At 46.2% G+C, this 21151-nt stretch overlaps 1 protein-coding gene across 1 annotated transcript in view; it reads right to left on the bottom strand.

The window, feature by feature from the left end:
• Positions 1 to 21151, bottom strand: part of SAMD11 (sterile alpha motif domain containing 11) — a 125612-nt gene that overhangs the window by 53519 nt on the left and 50942 nt on the right. Inside the window, exon 5 of the mRNA XM_075721583.1 lies at positions 2676 to 2800. Coding sequence (XP_075577698.1) covers positions 2676 to 2800 — 125 coding nt within the window. The remainder of the gene's footprint in view (positions 1 to 2675; positions 2801 to 21151) is intronic.

Raw genomic sequence — 21151 nt, 5'->3', positions numbered from 1 at the left:
TGCTGTTCAAAACTATAGCACTGCCTCTAAACCTGGTTTTAACTATAAATCAAGGAACTGCCTCACAGAATTAATCATAAACCAACCAACCCTGCCAACTTCAACCCTCTTCTTAACCCCATAGGCCCCGCAATAAGCAAATCTCTTCCATTCGTGCTGTCCTTGTTCTCAATCCTCTACTTAGCCGTAACCGAAAAGCCACATACACTTCTGTACCCTGTTTTAGCAGTATGCACTCACCCCTCATCCCGCACATGCGGAATTTGCGGTTTGAGCTGCAGAGCAGCCTCTGGAGTGTTCAGCCTCTACTGGCGGGGACTGTATGCCTAACTTCAAACCATAAATGCTAAACCAGCAACAGAAAACATTTTAGCCACGGATTCCAACTTTGAGAGCACTGCAGCTTATAGTCATGAGTGATGCAGGAGTTTTTAAACATATCAGCATTAACATCATTTATTCAGCATTGTCCATCTCCAAATGCCTTTTTGAGGGCAAGATTCTCATAACCCAAATACACAATATTGTTCTCAAAGGCATACAATGCAAACAGCAGACAACTGGGGGCACATTTCTTTTTCTCTTATTGTTGTAACTAAGTGGTTTAAACAGCAGCCAGTCTTTTAGACTAACCCAACGCTCTGTCTCTTAAAAGTATATATGCAGCAATTAGTTGTACCATTCTCCCCTTCCACCCCTGCCAGTAAAAACAAACAGAACCAAGACATAAACCCAGTAATCGGCATCAGCTACAAATCCCAGCACATTTTGTTTCTGTTCCCTTGACTTCCATGTCCGGGAGGTGGTGACATAGGTACCAGTTCGGCACATGCTCTGAAGTCAGAGCTGGCAGGTTCTGCGTAGGCTTTGGCAAATGAGTCTTCCCTTAAGCAAACAAGCATGTAGAGTGAGCCGTCTCCAGACAGCAGGGAAAAATCAGAGTTAAACTGTCCCTGTGGAGATGTGACAATGCCCTCTCTCCCTTTAGATACCTAATCTCCCCGCCATCCCCTCACCTACTCTTTTGCTGGCCAACTCTTGTTAGACACACCAAATCCATCATGTCCTGAAGAGCTCTGTCGCTTGCTTGGTGGCCTCCTGTATGAATGAGCCCTCTTCTTTTTCATTGCTCAGACTTTCATTGAGGTCAGAGCCAAGCACTGCTGTCCTCACTGCTACAACATGTGTGCAGTGCCTATGTTTTATATTTCTTACTGTTTCTTATGGTTAAGCTAACCAGCGAACCTCAAATATAAATTCTAACAAATTAGGACTTCTACATCTCATCTTTTCTACTGCTTAACACTGATGGGAATGAAAAGTACCCCTTGCATTTCTGGAATACTATGGATCTCAAAGAATTTCAGCAACGCTGATCAAGCCCAGCAGTTTCTCTGTAAAGCAAACAGTATTAAAAACCATTTTGATATACGGGGTCAGCTGAGACACATAGACTCAAGCAAGGTCATACAGAAAAACGTATCTCTGTCCAGTTTGGCTTCTAGAGCTGTGTAGGAAAAGGGGCTGTGGAGATTGGTTAATGAAGAGAATATGGAGATTCAGCTGTAAAAGCAAAGACTGGGAGCTGCCCATGGCTGCTTTACAGACAGCACAAATCCCCCAGCTCAGTACAACACACATACGGGACTGAACACTTTACTGCAAAAGTAGTCACACCAGTACAAATTTCACTGCAGGCAGGAGGAACCTTTCTGGAAAGGGGTCAAGCCTCATGCAAAAGGTAAACCAGGTACCTGCCACGTTACCAATATCCTCCAAAGAAATTTCAAAGTTTATTACTTGTGGTGGTCCCTTCAGATCCAGGGTTAAGTTACACAGTCAGTAGAATGACTTACAAGAAAATATGAACAAAACCACAAACATACATATTTTCAGGAGAGGCCTACATTAACATACACAGAGAGATCCAATTCTGATTTGGAAGGATGGGGATCACTGAATATAAAAACTAGCATAACCCCCAGTTTTTCCTGAACTCTTTTTTTTTTTTTTTTTTTTAATAATCAAAGGCAAATTGTAGATTCTGCAAACAACTAGCAGATCTCTAGTTTATTACCAGTGCTTCACTTGTTGACTGATGCATACCTACCACCAAACCATCCTTGCCCATAGCTCCCTGACCGCCTTCTAGAGAGGCATGGTGCACAATCCGAGAGGAGCATTTCTGGTTTCACCACATTAAGTTGAAACAAGGTGAACTTCCCAAAAAAGCCAGGTAGCACTACAAAACCAAACAATCATGCTCACAAAGGAGCTGGCAGGCACAGAGGCGGCACGGGGAACCTCTGATTAATGAAATTACAAATCAAACCATGCTCTCTGCAAGGCCTTTCTGCTTCACTTGACACTAACCCTGGGGACATTTCACTTCTTTGCTGGCGCAAGCTCCTTTGCCAGTAGTTTAACACAGACCACTAGATTTGAGAATAACACAGGGCTGAGATCTCAAAAGGACTTTAACATCACCATGAAATCATTTCCACGTTAATCTTTAGACAGAATATTAAAAGCTTTCATATAGCCTACTCCAAAGTGTAACACAAACAGCCACAGAAAAAACATCTGCCCAAAAAAAAAAAAACAAATGAGGGAGTGAAAGAGAGAGGAGGGAAGTCAACAAACCCAAACCAGCAGGACCTGCTCCAGCTGCTTACCTGCTGCTCCTAAGCCAACGTCGATGCTGTTTCTCTTGAATTCACAGCGGCTCTGGGTCTCTGGCATAACGAGTTGACGGCTCTGATGCAGGTTGGAGATGATAGTGGAAAGGTCGTTATCACGGCTGCAACAGAGCAGAAAAGCACCAAGTTACGGAAATCCTATTTGCCACCACATAATTGATTTTCGTGTGTACGAGCGTATATGTGCACGCACACAAGATTCTTTTGTTTGCCCCTGACATAGCTGTATTTCAAGAAAGGTTCTCCCCCTCCTACCCATCAGGTTCCTAGGTAACCTCCTCTAGTTTTGGGGAGCGGAGACTAAATGCAAAGCTCTTCCCAAACAGAACTCTCATTTCCCATAAAGGACTCTGCAGCTGCCAGAGCTCCCGATTTCACTTTTGCCAGATATAACTTGCGTGGGCCAGAACTTGCATCTCAGATGGAAAAACTGAAAGTGTAGGAATGGGCAGATCTATTCCAGAATTAATAGGAAACTTGAACTGAAATAACTGATAGTTTTCTATCAGTTACCACCCTTCTATTCTTAAAAAAAGCAAGTTTTTCCATTCCATCACTGCTGGAACACAAGACTACTTTATTTACTTGAATAACAGTTTTACTTTTTAGAGAGAAACCCACCATGAACCTGGACATCAGCATTACTCAGAGCAATTCAGATTTATTTACAAAACTCATTTTCAGCTCTTCACTCTAACAGATCCTGAAACAACGCTCTCTTCCTTCTGGGACAAGAGAATGCATTACAGCAGTTCAGCATTATTTTGCCTGCTATCCTTGCATCAGATTGCTGCTAAATAGGCTAGTTTAGTCTTTTTTCTTTTTCCCCCTCCTCCCTTTCTATGGAGAGGGAGAACACAAACACAAAAAGACACTCACTGTAGCAGATACTGCAGTTCAGCTGGCAAATGCTTTTGCTTGCAAACCCCTATCCACTTGCAAAATATTTCTGAATAAATGATACACAAACACTGAAGAGGAAGAACAAGCTACACCGTATACACAGTACTAAATGGAAATGCTGGAATGTCTCCCTTTTGTTTGTTTGCAGTATACGTTAAATCACCCATCCTTCTAGCACAAGGTGCTTGCCCCAAGCTAAATGTGACTATTTTTCTTCCTCTCCTCTTTCTAAATGGAAGATGACAGCCAGAAGAACTAGCGACACAAAAAAATTACACATATTAGAAATATTGCCCTCCCTCCCGCATCCACAGCTCCCTCCCAACCTCTACTCACATGACAAGCGCACCCACTCTGTGCCGCTGTGACACACAGCACATGACCACCAACTCACTGGGGCAGGAGTGTCCTCACCTGGGACCAGCAGGACAACACAGAGGGTGCATTATCTGCAGAATTACCTAGCAATCATCTTCCTTTAAATATCCCCCTCTTATCCCCCCTTACCTCCTCCCCACCTGCCGCACCCCCACCTACAGGCTATCAGCGCTCGCAAGAGTAGATCTGCTCAGATGCTCCAGAGCCCATCCCTACTGCAGAAGCAGGGGCTAATCTGTCGTCTAGCTCTCTGCTAATCAGATAAGTTTATGACAGAAAGTCTTTAGACAGAGGTACTTTCAGCGGGCGCCTGGCTCCAGATTTTCACAAGATGTAGCAGACAAAAACAGACTCTCATTTCAGCAGCCGCTGTCATGTTCCCTGCTGCTCCCCCCGCGCGCTCCCCCCACCCCCAATCTCAGCAATGAGATAGGATGCTCGGATCTCAAAGCCTTTGAGCACCCATTGCATCTTCCTCCGCTAAACCAGTTCAGATTCCTCCTTATGCAAGCAGAAGGCTAATTACTTAAGCAAGCCCACAGGTGAGTGGGAAGCCCATTTCTCCTGTGCCAAGCAGTTTTGGGTCTTATCCTCTTTTAGCTGCCACCTTTAAGATGCATTATGCAAATATTTTGGTGTCTTAAGTCATTTATGGGATTAATGTGAAGTGATTATCAGTTCTTTTTAATCATGCCAATCAATAACTGGATGTCAGGGACAGAGGACAAATGCAGATAAACGCTGCCATCAGCACAATGCTCAGGAAAGGGCGGAGGAGATGAGCGAGAAGTGCAGAGGGAGAAAGGCAGGGAGTAGGAAGAGAAAAATGGGATAATTACATCTTTGCATTTGCAGAGCGTCTTGCATCCCAATTGAGCCCAAAGCACCTCTGATATGTCAACACGTTAAGAGAGCTACAAGAAGGAATTGTTTTATCCACCACTAAAATGCAGCTACCTCTCTTTCTGGAAAAGAGCATAGCAACTCCTTAACAGGACTCAATTCTGCAAAACGCGAAGAGTGTAGAACACTGCAATATATCCACTGTAAGCTAAACCCAGGAGACCTACGTGGAAGGAGACATTACCACACCAGAAGTGGTATTTTTCTTCCCCAAGAATCTTGTGGGTTTAGGAGATCTTCTACGGCCTTAAAATTAAAATCATCATGGTATGCAAAAGTGCATTAGCAAGTCGTAACTCCACACATGAGCAGATACCACGGGACTGACAGGTACACTCTACAGGCTTTGAATTCAACTCAAGTCTACCCATGCAATTAGGCAGGATCCCAGGAAAACACGACTTTGCTGGAATACCTTTGCAGAAGGCAAACCGAACACCAAGGTGACATTGAGAGGAAAGGGAAGGAAGACTAGAGGTACGGCAAACAGGCCGAGACAGCTTTTAACACACCAAACTGTCCCCAGGAGTTGTTTCTTTTGCCTGAGTGCATGGGAGGTTTGAAGCAGAGAGTGCCTTTTTGGTCTGGGCTTGTTCTACACCTGGCACAATGGGAGGTAGCTTACAGCTAGGGCTCCGAGTGAATGGTAACCAGAGCTTCTAACAAAAAATCGAGATACCTTTCTGTGTAGGTGAATACTTCAAGCATTTTTAAAAATACTGTAGGTGAAGCCAGCCCCGGCAAATACAGCTCCACACAGCTGCAATCAGACTCCACTGATGGCGTGGGCTCTAACAAGGGACATACTTCTGCAAGGCTCTGCGTAGACCACAAAGGACTTTCTACCACCACATTGGATCAACAGAATGACGCACCAGCTTTTGTTCTACAGCTGACAACTCTGCCACCTCCACCTTACTCACAACTGCATGAAACACCACTTTTACAAGAGATCCTCCTGAACCTCCGCCAAGTCCAGCTAACTGCTTTCATCCCAATGCCATTTAATAAAGCTAGTGAAAGTTTTAACTATTAATTGAGTCTCAGTTCTTCAGGTACTCCACCAGTTACTCAATGTCTTAGCCAGGAAGAAGGGCTCTGCCCAGCTACCAGTGATTTTCAGAAATTACCCTGCTTTTGCACACTCGCTCCCTCGGACTGCAGCACTGCAACTGCACTTCCAACCCTGAAATCACGCTGTCTGCTGCTGGTTGGCCCAGCAGGAGGACAAAAGACACAGCACTACCACAGGCTTTGGGAGATCTGCTTGCTCCATGCACCAAAAGTTGCAAAACCTGAGTTATAACTCCAGCCTGGCCAAACTCCTTCACAACTCAGTCCTGCCCAGGCCCTTCCCCTCTACCCCCCAGCCCTGAGGGGAACGCCTCAGCCAAATCACAATCACCAACACCAGCCCCACAACACAAGGCGGGCAACCATCCACCTCAGCCCTGCCTCACCCATTTGCCATAAAAATCCTAGAAACAGCCTAGCATGTTTCTCCACAGAAAACAGCTATCCGAAAAACTCAACCAACCACCTACCTCCTTCTGCAGGCGAACTGCACAAGGTGCTCCCCTGGGCAGAACAGCCCGGTCGCCCAGCGAATGCGAACGGGGAGCACCTGTGCTCGTTAGTGCCCACACCTGCGCAGGGCAGTCCCGGGGCTGGCCCTCCACCCACGTTTCAATGCCCTTTGACTAACTGGTTCCCGATTCCTCAGCCCCATTCCTCATTCTCCACTCCTAACTGTCGGCTCCGGACTTTTGTGCCCGCATCCTGTAAAAGAGGCCCATTCCAGCACCGACTGAAGCCCACCTCGCAGACACGGCGAGGATGCCGGCTCTCGATGCACGGAGCTGAGCCGTGCAAAGCACAACCTGAACAAGCGGCACAGCACAGAAACAAGACCCTGTCCCTCAGCCCAGGTTACAAGGTATTCTCTATGTGTTCAACTTGCTCACAATACAGGACAGCAAGTCTCTTGTGGAGCAGGCTATTAGTTCCTCTGGGTTTACACACCACCTAACTTGCTCACAGCAGTCCTGTGGAGAAGGCTATTAGTTCCTCTGGGTTTACACACCACCTAACTTGCTCACAGCAGTCCTGTGGAGAAGGCTATTAGTTCCTCTGGGTTTACACACCACCTAACTTGCTCACAGCAATCCCGTTGTACACAGAACAGGCAACAAATTCGGGGCTCCAGCAGGCAGAAGCCAATGCAGGATTACGGATCCTTGCCTCAGAGGGAATACAACGGGCAAAAGGATATCCAGCTTGCAGGACCTCAGGTCAAGAACCAGAACACGCACTTTGGGGATACCAACACACATGTGGTAATGCCTAAAACTTGGCTGCTGGGTCTGGCACAGTGATTAACGCAACTGAAGGCAGGGACCTAGGCTCACTGGAAGGGAAACTGAAATGGGGGTGACGGCATCCCCTCTGAAGTTCTCACCAGCCAGAGCACAACTCTTACATGACCTCAGCGGGAAGGACCCTGCATTAGGGGATTGGAGAGGACTGGTCCGTCCCACGGAGAGGATTCCCCCATCTGTGTGCTGAAGCCCCTAACTGCAGCCCCAGCGGGGCAGAGCCACGCTCCGCTTTTCCTTTGTCTTGGCCCTGAGCCGCTGCTGGGGGGCTGTTAATGCAGGCACTCCTCCATACATGCACTGACACATGCACACACAATCAGATTAAAGGTCTGATCCCTTCCAGTAGCATACTATTATATTTTAAAAACCGGATTAGAGGAGGGGGCTTGAGCAAGATACAGATCTCCTGAAAGGTCAAGGAGGAGACAAATAGCCTTCTGTAGGGCTGCGGGTCGCCATGGCAACATGCCATTTGCATGGGTTTGGGTCATTAATGGTTTGGGGACCCGCAGTAATACAGGTATGTTTCCATGTTCTGAGGCATGACTGACTGGGCACTTCCATCTCATAGCAGCAAGTTTCGCTCCTGCGGCAAAATGAAGGGTAGAAAAGTGAATACGTACTGCCAGGAGTTCCGGAAGGCACGTGGCTGGTTGGCCACATCCAGATTTGCTTTCAGACTGGGAAGTGACTCAGTGTTACTGACAGTCTCGTAAGACCTTTCTTCTGGTATCTGGCTCAGGATGATTGAAGCTCTGATCACAAGACATGTTTTTCAGGTATTTCTGCTATTTCAGTGGGCCAAGTTTTACAAAAGAGCTTGCAGCACTACAAGATTTTTGACTCTCAACTTCAAATCCAATACACATTTAACCTCAATCCAGAATACTAAAATTCATCCTGTCCTATATCTGAACAGTGAATCTAAACATGTCTAGTAAAGATAAACTCCTGTTGTTGCTTTCAATTACAGCTGATGTGCTGTTGCTCATTCTCTATTTGAATCCATCGTCCTGTTTTCGCGACATACTTAGCAGCTGCGGAGAGGAGTAAAACATTAAAAACCGATGAGGATCTCGTGTGGCAAAGAAGTGTGTGCTGATGGCTGATGGAGTGAGATCCCATCTTCACAAAGGCATCCCTCCTACTAAGAAATAAGGGAAAGGCAGCAGCTACCTAACGGCGCTGTAGACTTCCCCCAAGGCCAGCTGCAGCCTTGAGAACAGCTCCAAGCAGCACAGCCCTTGTAATGAACCTGGCCTCATACGCAAGACACTGTGGTGGTGTCTAAGTGCTTGTTTATTATTGTACTCCACGTAGCATCGGAGAAGTAACCATCCCAACCAAACATGCTGTATATCTATCCTGCCTTTGCCTGGCCCTTTTATCCACGGAAAAGAATGTCCTAGGCTTTTGCAAGCTGCTTTCCATCCAACAGGATTCCCACTCTGCCGCTAGGCTCTGTCTTGCTGCCAAAAGCAACAGTCGGAGAGGTGGCTGGATATTATTATGGCTTGGGCAATTTTCAAATCCTAATGAAGAGAGGGCACAGGAGCAACAGATCCATTTACCAGGAATGCAGGAAAGCTGTGATAAGCTGTGTCTAAGCCACAGGCAACCGAGCAGCTCACCAGTGCACCACAACTCAGGCCACGCACGCTGCAAGCAGCAACCACAAAGCTTTAAAGGCCAAGTCCAAATGGCTCCTTTACCTGGATGTAGTATGAAATGAAAGCTGCTCTCTGACAAAATGGCCACCTGACCTTGGAGGATATTTCTGAAAACACCTGACCTGTTACACCGGCAAGAAAAGAAAACTGCAGGGGGGCACAGCACAGGAGGGATATGCCGCAGGTTCCATGCTAGGTCTGGGAAACAACTGAAGAAGTCCTTCTCATCCTAAAACCTCACACCCAAACCCAGTGAACATTGGTGCAGGACTCTGGGAGCATAGTCAGGACAACATGGGTAACTGTGCAGCTCAGATACAGATCAGAGCTGATAGTCTAAAATCCCCTGTCACATCCCAGTGCTCTGATATAAGGAGCCTGCTCTGCAAAGCAGAAATGAGACATACTAATAACTAATGGCTGCAAAAATTACCACTGGAGGAAAAAAAAACCCAACCTTGCTAATGTTCTCTATGAATGCCTTGATTACTGCGCTGTCTATGTTTAATGGAACTAGCTGGTCCTCTGTCTCCCCCAAAGCTGGTTGTTCTGATGAGAGTTTCTGTAATGGCAGTATAATGGTCCACCAGTGGTCATTTGATAGCTGCATTGCTTACAGGAAAAGGCACTCGAGGGGAGAGACAGCCACATCAACAACCCGTGGAAACATCACCCAGACAGAAGGTGTCTGTTTGGGACAAGATGCCCCAGTAATCCGTTGACTCATCTGTGGTGTCCGCAGAGAAGGACCTGCAGAACAACAGCTAGACCAGCAATACTATCATTTCTGGCACACATTGCATGAGCAACATCATCTAGTCCAGCTAATGAGCCACAACCTGCGCTCAGCGAAGGAGAAGTCTGTCATAGGGACTGCCACTGAACTGTCAGATTTGCTACGTGTGGCCGTCCCTTGGGATGTATAAATGAATTAGGAGCAAGCCCTTTCAGGGAAGCTGTGGTAACCAGACATGCAGCAATCCTGTGTGACTGACTTCTGGAAACAATGATCTTTTTTTGAGCAGCATCTGCACCATAAGCCTCTGACTGGCAGTGTTTGAAGCCAGCAGCTATTGCTCCAAGACCCCTTCTGGCCCCGTCTGTCCCCTGGTCCTCATGCTGACCAGCATCTGGACCCTCACTCCAGTCACCTCTCCTCAATCTCACATGGCCCCAGCAAACTAGTCCCTTACATCTGCTGAAAGCTGTCCTCCCAGCCTGGTTCTGGAGCCAACCCTGCCAGCACATTCAGCATGGAGTGACTTACAGAGGGGCCTAGACAAATGGGGCAGACACCTCAGTCTCTTGGCCCCTTGAGGGAGGGTAAGCAGAGAGGTGCTGAGAAATGCCGGGGCTGCCCTGCCCGTGCAGGGCACCCGAGTGCAGACGTACCGCCCTTGAGATCCTCCGGAGGTGGCAGCTTCCAGTGATTGTTAACCCAAGCCAGATTCGGACTGGGAGCAATGCCTTTTAAATGTGTTTCATTTACAGACATTAGCAGCAACTGCATCTTTAACAAGGAGAAGGATGAGGAGACTAATGGATGGAGACAATTAACCAAAATATAAATCAGTGTCAGAGTCTCTGCATCTAGCAGAGGCAGCCAGGCGCCCGCAGGGTCTGGTGATTCTCGCAACACGCTGCTCAAAGTGACTGCAAAGAGTGATTGCAAAGAGGGGGAGGGAGAGGGGAAGGAGACAATTTTGTCAAATTTTAAATAATTTTCGATAACGGCTGCCTCCCTGTTCGCTGCAGCCCTCTCCAAAATACGGAGGCAACAGTAACAGTAACCTCACTACAAATGTCACGCCCCATCCTCCTCACAGGGTGAGCCAGAATGAGCTCTGTGTGCCTCTTCGAGACTGTCCATCCTGCTGGCGGACAGGGTTTGCTCCGCTCATGCTCTGAGCTGCAAGATCACGTACAGTAACCTTTCAGTGCTTGGTATCAGGCACAAAAAGTGCAGGTCACTTTGCAGAGGAGGTATTTCACCTGCGTGGCAGCACCGCTCAGCAGTGCCCAAAAAAGGCTGCTCCAGTGGTTAGGATATTCAGCACAAGTTTGAAACTCAAGCTGTCATTTTTCTGCTCCAATTTCCTGCCCAGACTTCGCTGGCATGTTAGTTAACCACTTTGCGCTGCTGTTCTCCATACACATGGTGATGCACAGGGGCACTGCGTGAGTGGGAGGCATTAGACACTAAGAGGCGACCTGGTGCTTCAGCAATAGGAGTTCCAGATATATCTGAGATAAAAAAGAGGGAGTGATAGTCTCAGTAGACACAAAATTGCATAGATCCAGAAACTGCAAGTCAGTTAGCTGAGGAAATGGTGAATGAATCTAGCACCAGACCAGGCTGGATAAGTCTTTTCCTAATACTTAATCAAATCAAAGGCAAACTGTGAAAACCCAGTCAAAAATGTATGACTGTCTTTGAAGGCATGCAAAGCAGGAGATTGATGCCAGGTTTGGAAGAGAAGAGAGACTCAGAAAAGTAGCATGGGAGGAAATAAAACTGAAAAACATTTCTTTTTAAATACGTTTCACCAGCTCTCCATCCCCTTAACGATCACATAGTAAGTGCAGGGATTATATTAAATTTTACTGATCAATACAGTTGCCATAAAACTGTCCCAACCCTCTGCCCCTCCCTACAATAAAGAAAAAAAAAATCCAATATGCAAAAGGAGGAATGTCAGGGCTTGCAGGGGGAAAGACGCAAGGACATTGATTTAGCCAGGGAAGCGGAGATCAGCGCAGGTGTGCGCCCATGCGTCCTCCACACAAACCCTCCTGTGTCACTCGGAGGAACGCACACGGGCTTTCTGTTCCTTCCTCATTCTCAGCCTGACGGGATGCAAGCCTGGTTCAAGAGTAGATTTCAATGGTGCCCCTGGTTCAGGTAACAGATTCACAGACTCCGTTACTCTGCAGTGACTTCCTTCTACACACCATACGCACCCACTCCAGCCAGGCCAAGTCCCTTGCCTGGCCAGGTCGATACGCCAGGAATGACAGACACTTTGCAGCTCCAAGGAGACGACAATATTGCCAGACCCTGCAGAAACACAAGTGATTTTTTCTTGTCTGTCGACCTGCTCTCCCCTCTCCTCACCGTCTCCCCAAAAGACAAGCTTCTGGTGTAAGGATGAGAGCAGCGTCGCAGCCAGACTGTTGTCAGAGTCATTTAGCAACAAGCAGACAGCGCGAGAGCATCGCTCAGGGCTACCCAAACTGGAGCGCACGCCCAGGGACAGGACAAGCATGTAAATCAGTACGCGACTGTATGAAGGGAATAATGAGCTTTTTATGGAAGCCATTAAAAGGAAAACCCAGATTGGTCTATAAATACTCTTGCATCATTACAGCTCTGAGAAACAACCTTACGTAACAGCACAACTACGGGATGTCAGGACGGGTGTAAAGTCACAACTCAAAGGCGCCCATATCTTTTAGTTGGCATTTTTCTTAAACCCGAAACAAAACCGATAACCAATTTCCAAAGAAACATACGCACTCCAGCCCAGCCCTTGAAAAAAATCCACCTTCTGTCTCCCTACCACGCGCAGGTAAATTTGGGACTCGTTAAAAGGACCGAGACAGACAGACGTGACCTGGGGATTGCTGGCCATTGTGCTGCCGCAAGAGAAATACCTGACCGCAGCTCGCACGTAAAATGCCACCAATATCGCTCCTTTTCCCTTAACCTGCAATGTCCAGCCTCTGTGGGCCATTTAATCACAGATTCATTGATTTTAAGCCCCAGAAGGGACTGTTATATCTACCTCGTCTGACCTCCTGCACAGAACCTGTCAGAAAATCACCCTGTCATACTCCCAGTTAATGGTGGCAGCTCAGTGAAAAAAAACGTGTGACCCGTGTCTCTGTCCAGCAGGAAGCAAACAGAGACCCTCCATCTCAGAACCCCGACCACACTGAGTCGAGTGCCCTGGGTGTAAAATAATCTGTTTATTCCCAAGAGCTGATGAATCCTCTCAGCTTCTTCGTTACTACTATGTAAACCTTCCTACCCAGACGAAAAAAAGCACATTTCACAAGATGACCGCTCTGACTCCCTGCCACATGCAGAGCACCAAATCAGTGCGGGACTAACCATCTTCCAGTCTGGCAGAGCTGAGAGTCATCTTGGGATAAGAAATTTTGCAAAATAACTTTCTCCTCAGCATGTCTTGATTTGCCCTGGCATGGCCTTTGAGTGCCAGAGGTCCTTGAGCAGACAGGCAAGGTCACTGCCTCTGACACTCCCAGGCAGTAAAACCAGGGTCACTGAGTCAGCAGAAACAGAGAAGGGATGTGGATCAGGGAAAGCTGGCAGCTCAGACCGATCAAGGGCTCTTCCCCTCCTCCCTCACTCCTGCTTATCACCTTGCACACAGCTCACAACATCCAGCAGCATCTCCCTAATCACCTAGCGCACGACCAATACCTTTCCTCTCAGGTCGACGGTGGACAGAACAGCCAGAGCAGGATAAGACCTAAAGCTGGGCACAGGAGGATTTGGGTCAAGGATTTGAAGGCTCTGATCAGGTGACTAATAAAGGAGTGGATGAGGCTGGGGGGTGCAAGGGGGAGCAGCAGAGTTTGTTTCGCTGTTAAACAACGGGCAGCATGACCTGCTGACAGGCTATGTCACTTTTCCATCAGAGATAGGCAGATAAGCCCCAGGCAAAGAAGATGGATGCAAGCGAGCGTACGTATGCGCAGCTCTGAGGAGCAGAGGGGCTGCCTCCTTCCCCAGACCTCTCTGTGCCTTACTGCCTCTCCCCATCCCGCTTCTCGCACTCCAGGACCTCTCTGGCGTAAGCTGGGCAGCCTCAGCTCCTCTGACCGGCCACTTCATGAACTGCGAACTGCTGAGAGGCAAGCTACCTTGTGATGCATTTTCTGGCTCCCTCTCCTTTTTCCCACGAGTTCATCTCTAGGTTCTCTATTTGCTGCAAAAACCTAGACCACACGTCTACCTGGCGACTGACGTTTGTAGCCAGCAACGTGTTCAACAGCACTTTCACATACTCAACCAAGTGCAAACTCATGTTTTTCAGGAATCCAGCTTGGGGCCCGCTGCAGTTGACAGAAAGACTCCCACCTACCTCCAGGGCTGCCAGAGTAAGCTGTACCCTGTGAGAATTTTGTGCTCTAGACAGAAAATAGAAGCATGATTTCCAGCAGGCAAAGCTCAGGGCACAGTTGCAATAAAAATATAACCAAGGCGGCCAAGGAATAACCAATTGGTTATATTTTTATTGCTCAGTCTTTCGGTTGCCTTTTAAAACTTTATCATTGATTAAAAAAACCTCTCAGTCACTCTCTGTCCTAGACATCAGTCTTGATAGACCTTGACAGACAACAATTTACCAGCACCCCACTTCTGCCTCTCGGCTACGTCCACCTTCTGATGAGATGTCACCCATCAGACACAGGCAAAAAGGGAAGGAAAGGGGAAAGGCGAGGGAAGGGAAAAGAGGAAAGAGGGAAGGGTAAACAAGTTTTACCAACTGGAGGGAGCTGAGAGGCCTGAAAATCCCAACCCCAACCATGGGCAATACAGCCCTAATTCTCCCTGCAGACTTGTCTTTAAAAAAAAACAAAAACATCCCGCAATGCCCCAAGCAAAATGCTCATAAAATTTCATTAATGCTCATGACAGTTCATAAAAATGATCCGTAGAGCTGGCAACTCCAAAATTAAGTGGAAATAAGTATAGAGATGTTTTTATTGTAAACCTGCTTTGTCATTCGGCTCTCTGCAAGCCCATAAATAAAAATAGGATGGAACTACACCATGCCGATGCTGGACTAGAGATGGGGAAGAGATAAAGCACAGAGATGAAGTGCAAACCCACTGTATCATTACTGACACCTTATTCTGATAGTCCGTTTTGACACGTGCCCATCTGCTAAGGTGCCACGAAAGCATTTGGCAAGGGGGATGCCCATGCTAGATATTTTAGCCTCAGATTTCCCCTCCTGTCTGCTGTAACGCAGATAGGGCTTCTGAGTTTGAAAAACTATCAGACAGGCCTAATGCATCTTGAATCCTGCATTTCCACCACAGTTGTAATCTCGGAGCCGAAAAGCTTACTGTGCAGCAGGATAAAGGAGCATGGTGAATTCTGAGAAAAGAAGGGCACAAAGCATTAGAAATAATGAGCCTGAATCCAAACAAGGTAGGGAAAACCTTCAACACAGTTAGTTACTTTACTACTCCTCCATCAACAGCAGGATACACCAGCCCTCCAGATGAGACACCTTACCCCAACTTGTAAAAAGTATATGCATTACAAAAGCGTGGTGTGAGCACTGTGCAAGACTGTCATTGGTGAGGTGCAGCTCCTGGGAAGCACCATCCCTGCATGATCCGTGCGTTGCTGTTCATAGCAGTCTCCTGCTCTTTCTGCCAGCCTTACTGCCCCTGGCTCTCTTCTCAGGCAGGAAACCTGAAGGTCTTGTGCTATTTTCCTCTCTCAAGGACATGGAACCCAGTATCCCAAGCTGGCAAGAATCTTGAAGGTTACTCACAAACTCTTTTCTCCCACCTGCCATTTTTTCTTAGTGCAGATGTGCATCCAAGCACACGCATGACTAGTCCCTTGAAAGCATCTTTGACTTCTACCTTCTGCACACACACTTGTTGGGCAGCAACCCAACACAAATTCACCAGAGTTCAGAAAGATTTTCCGTAATGGTCCATCTTCATCGGCTCATCTGCCACAACTAATACAAGTGCCTGTACATTTTTCCTCTGAACATCCATCAAGCCCATACACTATTGATCACTCTCCCCGCTGCCCGAGCACAGGCTACAGCTCACCTTGGCCACTAACAAAAGTTTCACTAAGTGAATAACGAAAGCAACCGTGGCAAGCAGAAATGCAGTTGGAGGGTGGGGTGTCACATACTTGTGACAACCCCCTATAGTGAGTCAGGTGCATTTCATGAATACCTAAAACTGCATTCTGCTCTTCCCCTGCCTCCTCACTACACAGACCTTGTGAGTCAACCTGCAGTACTCCCTGCTTCAGGGACTCCTGCAGCTCACATTGGATCCCTCCCTCATCCTAGAGCTTCAGTGTCTGTTTTCCTTTCCGTCATTTCCCAGGGGCTTAGTGTGTTCCCATGCAAATTTATTAACCCTTCTTTCAGTTCCTCGGTTTGTCATTAACACCAACCTAATCACCCCTGCTTACCCCAAATTTCCCCAAGTTCCTCTGTCTCCCATGCTGGATCTCCAAACTCGTCCCTTAAAAAATACTTCTGAAACTCTGTTACTTGTCAGAATCCAAGTCGCACCCAGCCTCACCCTCTAAGCTAAGCAGCTGCTCCTGCTGCACGCATGCAAGCGCAGGGAAAGGCCAAACACTTCCCCTGCCTGCAGCACCAGGCAGCCTGGGGGTCCTGATTTTTCTCCTGACAGGCTTTTTGGCACGTCTGATTTGCACCAAAATCAGTGGGCTTGTCCTGCTGACATGTAGAGTGTTCCCTTAAGTTTTGGACTTGTCTAGACGCTGCATGCCAATGTTCCCCAGTAACAAATAGAAATGTTTTGCTCAGCCAATAAAAAGAATGTGTCACTGACACGCAGCTGGTGTGCCTAATGGATGTAAGGTCTCTTTAAATATCCCAAATTCTCCTCATTTTCTTAATTCATTAAGCTGCCTGCTTTGAACTGATGAAATATTAAAATACTCAGATGAGCGATTTTAAATGGGTGATAGGGTACAAGTTTAGACAATGAACAGTGGGAACTGATGATCTGCAGGAATCACTCACGTATCCAACGTATTAAGGACAAGACAGACTTATATTTGAATCCTTTCAATTTCACAGTAGGGTGTGAAGAGGGAGTTCAGAAAACCTATTCCAGAAACATGCCCTTGACGTTTTGATCCAACATACAATCTAAAAGCAGAAGGGCATGACTCTCTTTTTGATCGCTGTATGCAGCTGAAATATATCAAGAATGCTCCCCAAAAACTGCAACCAAACTTATGTATATCTCGACAATATACCAAGGTCTTAAGATGCCTTCACATGCTCCGTTTATCCAGAATCCTTTCAGTTGCCCTACAAAAGGTCCATTATACCCCCGCTCCCGTGATAGACACACTAAAGAGATGACAACACACTGGGGATAAACATGAAGAGCATTGCTCTTGATTAAACATCCCCTCTTGCCTTGTAGGTATTTAACAGCTTTTCTCACCTACCTTATCTGAAATATAATTAATCATAGAATTGTTTAGGTTGGGAAAGCCCTTTAAGATCATCCAGTCCAACCATTAACCTAACACTACCAAGTCCACCACTAAAGCAATTAAGGGTAGAGTAGCAATTTCATGTTTCCTGGTTTGGTGGCTGGATTATTTATAATGTAAGTAAAAACTAGGAATCATTAAGATTGGAAAGGACCTCTAAGATCATCATTGTATTCTTCTCGCTTTCAAATTAAAGCTGACCTTCCAACATAGGTAGCTTATCACCTACCTATTCACCTTTAGCATTTCTGTGAATCTCTGCTAGTACATAAATGGTCTCCTTTCCCTAACCCATCCCTATAGCCAAATGAAGCTTCCTGGGAATGAATATAAGAGCAAAAATACTGCTAATGAAATAACGATGAAATAATTATTTCATATGAAATAATACATTTCAGTAAACCAACAGGTACTGATTTTCTCCTCCCTGTTCATCTATTCTTCCCTACAAGTATGTTTGTTCCAGAATCTGCACAAACAAGGCCTTAGATAAGGCTTTGTCTGGCCTTATCCCTACAGGAAAGCGAGAAGCAGAAGCTTCTCGGATAACTCTGCTCTACATGATTCCTTGAAAATCCCACTCACGTGGGCCTTGGGGAGCATCCTGCCAGCAGCCTCTGTGGAGTCCAGGAATACAAGCAACTTCTAGAACTGAATTTCATCAGTGCCTTCCAACAAGATGGTGTCAAGAAGGACTTTGTTTCCTGCCATACCAGTCTTTTGGGGGGGTTAGATCCACAAATAAAAGGAAACCATATACTCTATAGCATAGAGCCAGAAGTCTGTCCTGTTGCCATTTGAAGTCCCCAAAAAGCAGCTGATGAACATCAGGCCCGTATGTAGCAGCTCCTCCCGTTTTATCTCAGTATCTACACTTTCAAACTTCACGTGGATGCTTTGTGGGTGATCAAACACAAGCAAAGCAAACGTTGCTAATTTTTTTTTTTTTTAAAAGAACTGGAGGCTTAGCTCCTTGGCTGAACCTTCCCAAATGCTCCTTATTCTGACACAGAACGTTTTTGTTAATGTCTATCAACTATGTGGATTTGGTGTGGATTTACTTTACTTCTCTTCTTCCAGTTAAACAAAAGATCACATCCATTTACTTGTTGGGCAACTATTGTCTAAAATCAAACAGGTATGTCACTGTTTGATGAACAAACTGAGTTCACCCATCTGGAAAGTCTTTTCCTTCCAACATATTGTCTCCACATAGCCATGCCTTGCCTGCCAACAACAGTGGCATTAGCCAAGAGCTTCCTTGTATTTATTGGCTTTGTCTTCAGGAACCACGTCCTGGTTCACAGCTTTAACAGTTACAAAGGTGAGAGGTCTTTGTATATTCCACCAGGATGAGGATTATAACATTTCTTTAAGCAGTCTATGTCCCAAAGCCACCCCAGAAATAATATGGAAGGGCCAAATTCAGCCTCACGTTAAGTAAGTGTCCTCCCCATACCAATCCAGAGTCACGGTTAGTACATTCTCTGGTCTTTCACTGGGATCTTTTTAAGCTTTCTATACCATACAGTCAAGAGTCAGCTTCATAGTTGTCCTCCAAAGTCATCACGAGTTACAGAAACAGCTCTGCAGGTCTACGTACAATTGCTATCCCACCCGTCTTCTCTGCCCTGCCTTAAATCAGATAGGCAAAATCTGACTCATTCTGTTTAGTTCAGCTCACTATCAGCTTTTTCAACTGGGGCTACTGCTTCAGCCCTGCTGCCCGTTGGTGTCGAGGCAGAAATCAGTGACTGACATGGAAGGTTGAAGGCAGGTCCCCATTTGAAGGCACTCGTCCCTCTGCCACTGTCTGATTTTTCTGCTGTAACTTGAAGGTGCTTATCTGACAAATACCAGCTCTTTCAGCAGCAGATGCTGAAGACTGCAGGGTGTAAAGGGGTCACAACTAGCTTCCAGGTGCTAGAAACTTCTTGTGACCTTTTAGTACCTACTTCAGGTCTCCTGGATTAAAAGGCAAAAGCTTACTAGGAAAAACAAACAAATAAATAAATAAATAGACAGCCCAGAGGCCATCCTGTGTCAATCCTTAAAGGGCAGAGCAGCAGGACACTCTGGCACTTGATAACATTACCTGCATCACACAGCAATACTTTCTGCTGAGTCAGGATCAGCCTTGACATGTTCAGAACCATCTACTTTTCAATTCTCCTCTCCTGCTTTCTTTTTCTCTCCCCGTGTATCTTCCAAAGGAATGAGCTATATCAGTGAATTTCCCTTTAGTTTTCCTCTCCTGCCGCATTTCCCAGGTATTTTTCATCTGCTTCTTCCACTTGGCCTGATTTGTTTAATGTCATCTTCCTTCTTGACTAACCTGTTTCACTCCTCCTTAAACACAGTTTTCTAAAAAGTGTGCAGCCGTACCACACAGACCAAACGTATGTGTAACAATCCAGTGTAAGCACTGCTGTCAGTTCTGGCTGAGTAAGGGTTTATGCTAGGGTTAAATCAATGTGGAAGGGCCCCCCAAGTATGTTGTAGTCAGATTTAAACATACACATACACATGCATACGGATACACAGGCTCTTGGCTCAATGTCTGTCTGTCTAAAATACATTCTAATATGGTTCGTGCCCATCCAGAAAGGCTGGTTACACACCACTGTAATCTTTGTTTAAACTGTGGTTGTTAAATGTATTTTATTTGCTCTGGGCAAATGATGCATTTGTTTTCCTTCCATCTCCTTACGCAGCCTTCATGTGGCATATACCTGGATAAAATTATCCCCTGGCAGGCCCAGTAAACTTGGAGTGTCCCCTCAAGTGGCTTTTTGTTCATATGGCAGTGAAGAGACTCTCTCACATGCTCCTGCCTCTTCTTTTGTTGCTGTTTTATGCCTGCACCAGCGCAGGACTCGAAGACAGAAACGCTGCCTCGGATATTCTTTCAGAGTTTGCTTACCGTGCAGCCAAAAGCTAAAACATGTGGCTGAACGTCACAAGCCTAGCTCAATTCTCTGCTATGCACCTTGTCTTTTTATGCAGCTTTAGCCAAATTACATACCATCTTCTTTCCTACCAGTCAGGCCATCTTTAACAAGGGCAACCCTAAACAAATCTTCATTTCCTTGGAAACATGGATGGCTTAATTGCACTGACACTGTCTTGAAATTCTCAGGTGGGCAAAATGTTTATTCCATCCTGAGCTGCATCCCTGCGTGGTATTAACATGCATGGCCTCTTATCTATTTCTCACTCACCTCCCTGCAGCTCCCTCAAGACATCGAGTGGCAACAAATAGAAGGAAAATCCTTTTCCTCACTGGAACTCCTTTTTATTTCACAATTTATTTTCATGAGATGCCTCAACCTCAGAAGGGTAATCCTGCCTGTGGTGCTGAGCAACTGAAATCAATGGGAGCGGAGAGTAGGCATCCTGTGGCAGAGACCAGGCTTTAACCTTGTGTTTACTATTTCAAAATTTGACAGGCTCGTCTTGAAATAAAAGAAGTGCATCATTTACAGAACAACTTTACCACATTTCAGCAAGTTATTCCGGGAAAAAGATATCCATACAAGGGAATTCTACCTTAAAAAGGCAATTTTAAAGGAAGCCTAGCTGTAAACAAAAACTTAAACCTGTATTAACTTCAAAGCTTACAAGGGAAGGGAGCAAAGCACCTGGCAAAACAAGGAGAGATCCTAATCTCCCCTTTCAGGACAATTCCCCTATCTCAAGCTTTTGGTTCTTTGCATGTAGAATGATTTGTACCCAATTAAATGTGTCTTTTTATCCAGGGCAAGGCAGGCAGCAATTCTAAGGTGGCTGAAGCCAATGAATCCAGGTATCCTCTGACAACTTGGAAAGGAAGATCAAAGACAAACTTAGGACAAAGAAGCAGATAAATTAAGATGGCAGTTCTCAGACCTGCTTGATTTAAAATAGCATGGTGACTGTGTGTATTCATGCAGGTGTGGTGCATCC

The sequence above is a fragment of the Pelecanus crispus genome, chromosome 15, assembly GCF_030463565.1.
Source record: "Pelecanus crispus isolate bPelCri1 chromosome 15, bPelCri1.pri, whole genome shotgun sequence".
In the NCBI taxonomy this organism is placed as follows: domain Eukaryota; kingdom Metazoa; phylum Chordata; class Aves; order Pelecaniformes; family Pelecanidae; genus Pelecanus; species Pelecanus crispus.
Note: the sequence above shows the minus strand (reverse complement) of the source record. Positions and strands in the feature narration are given on the sequence as shown.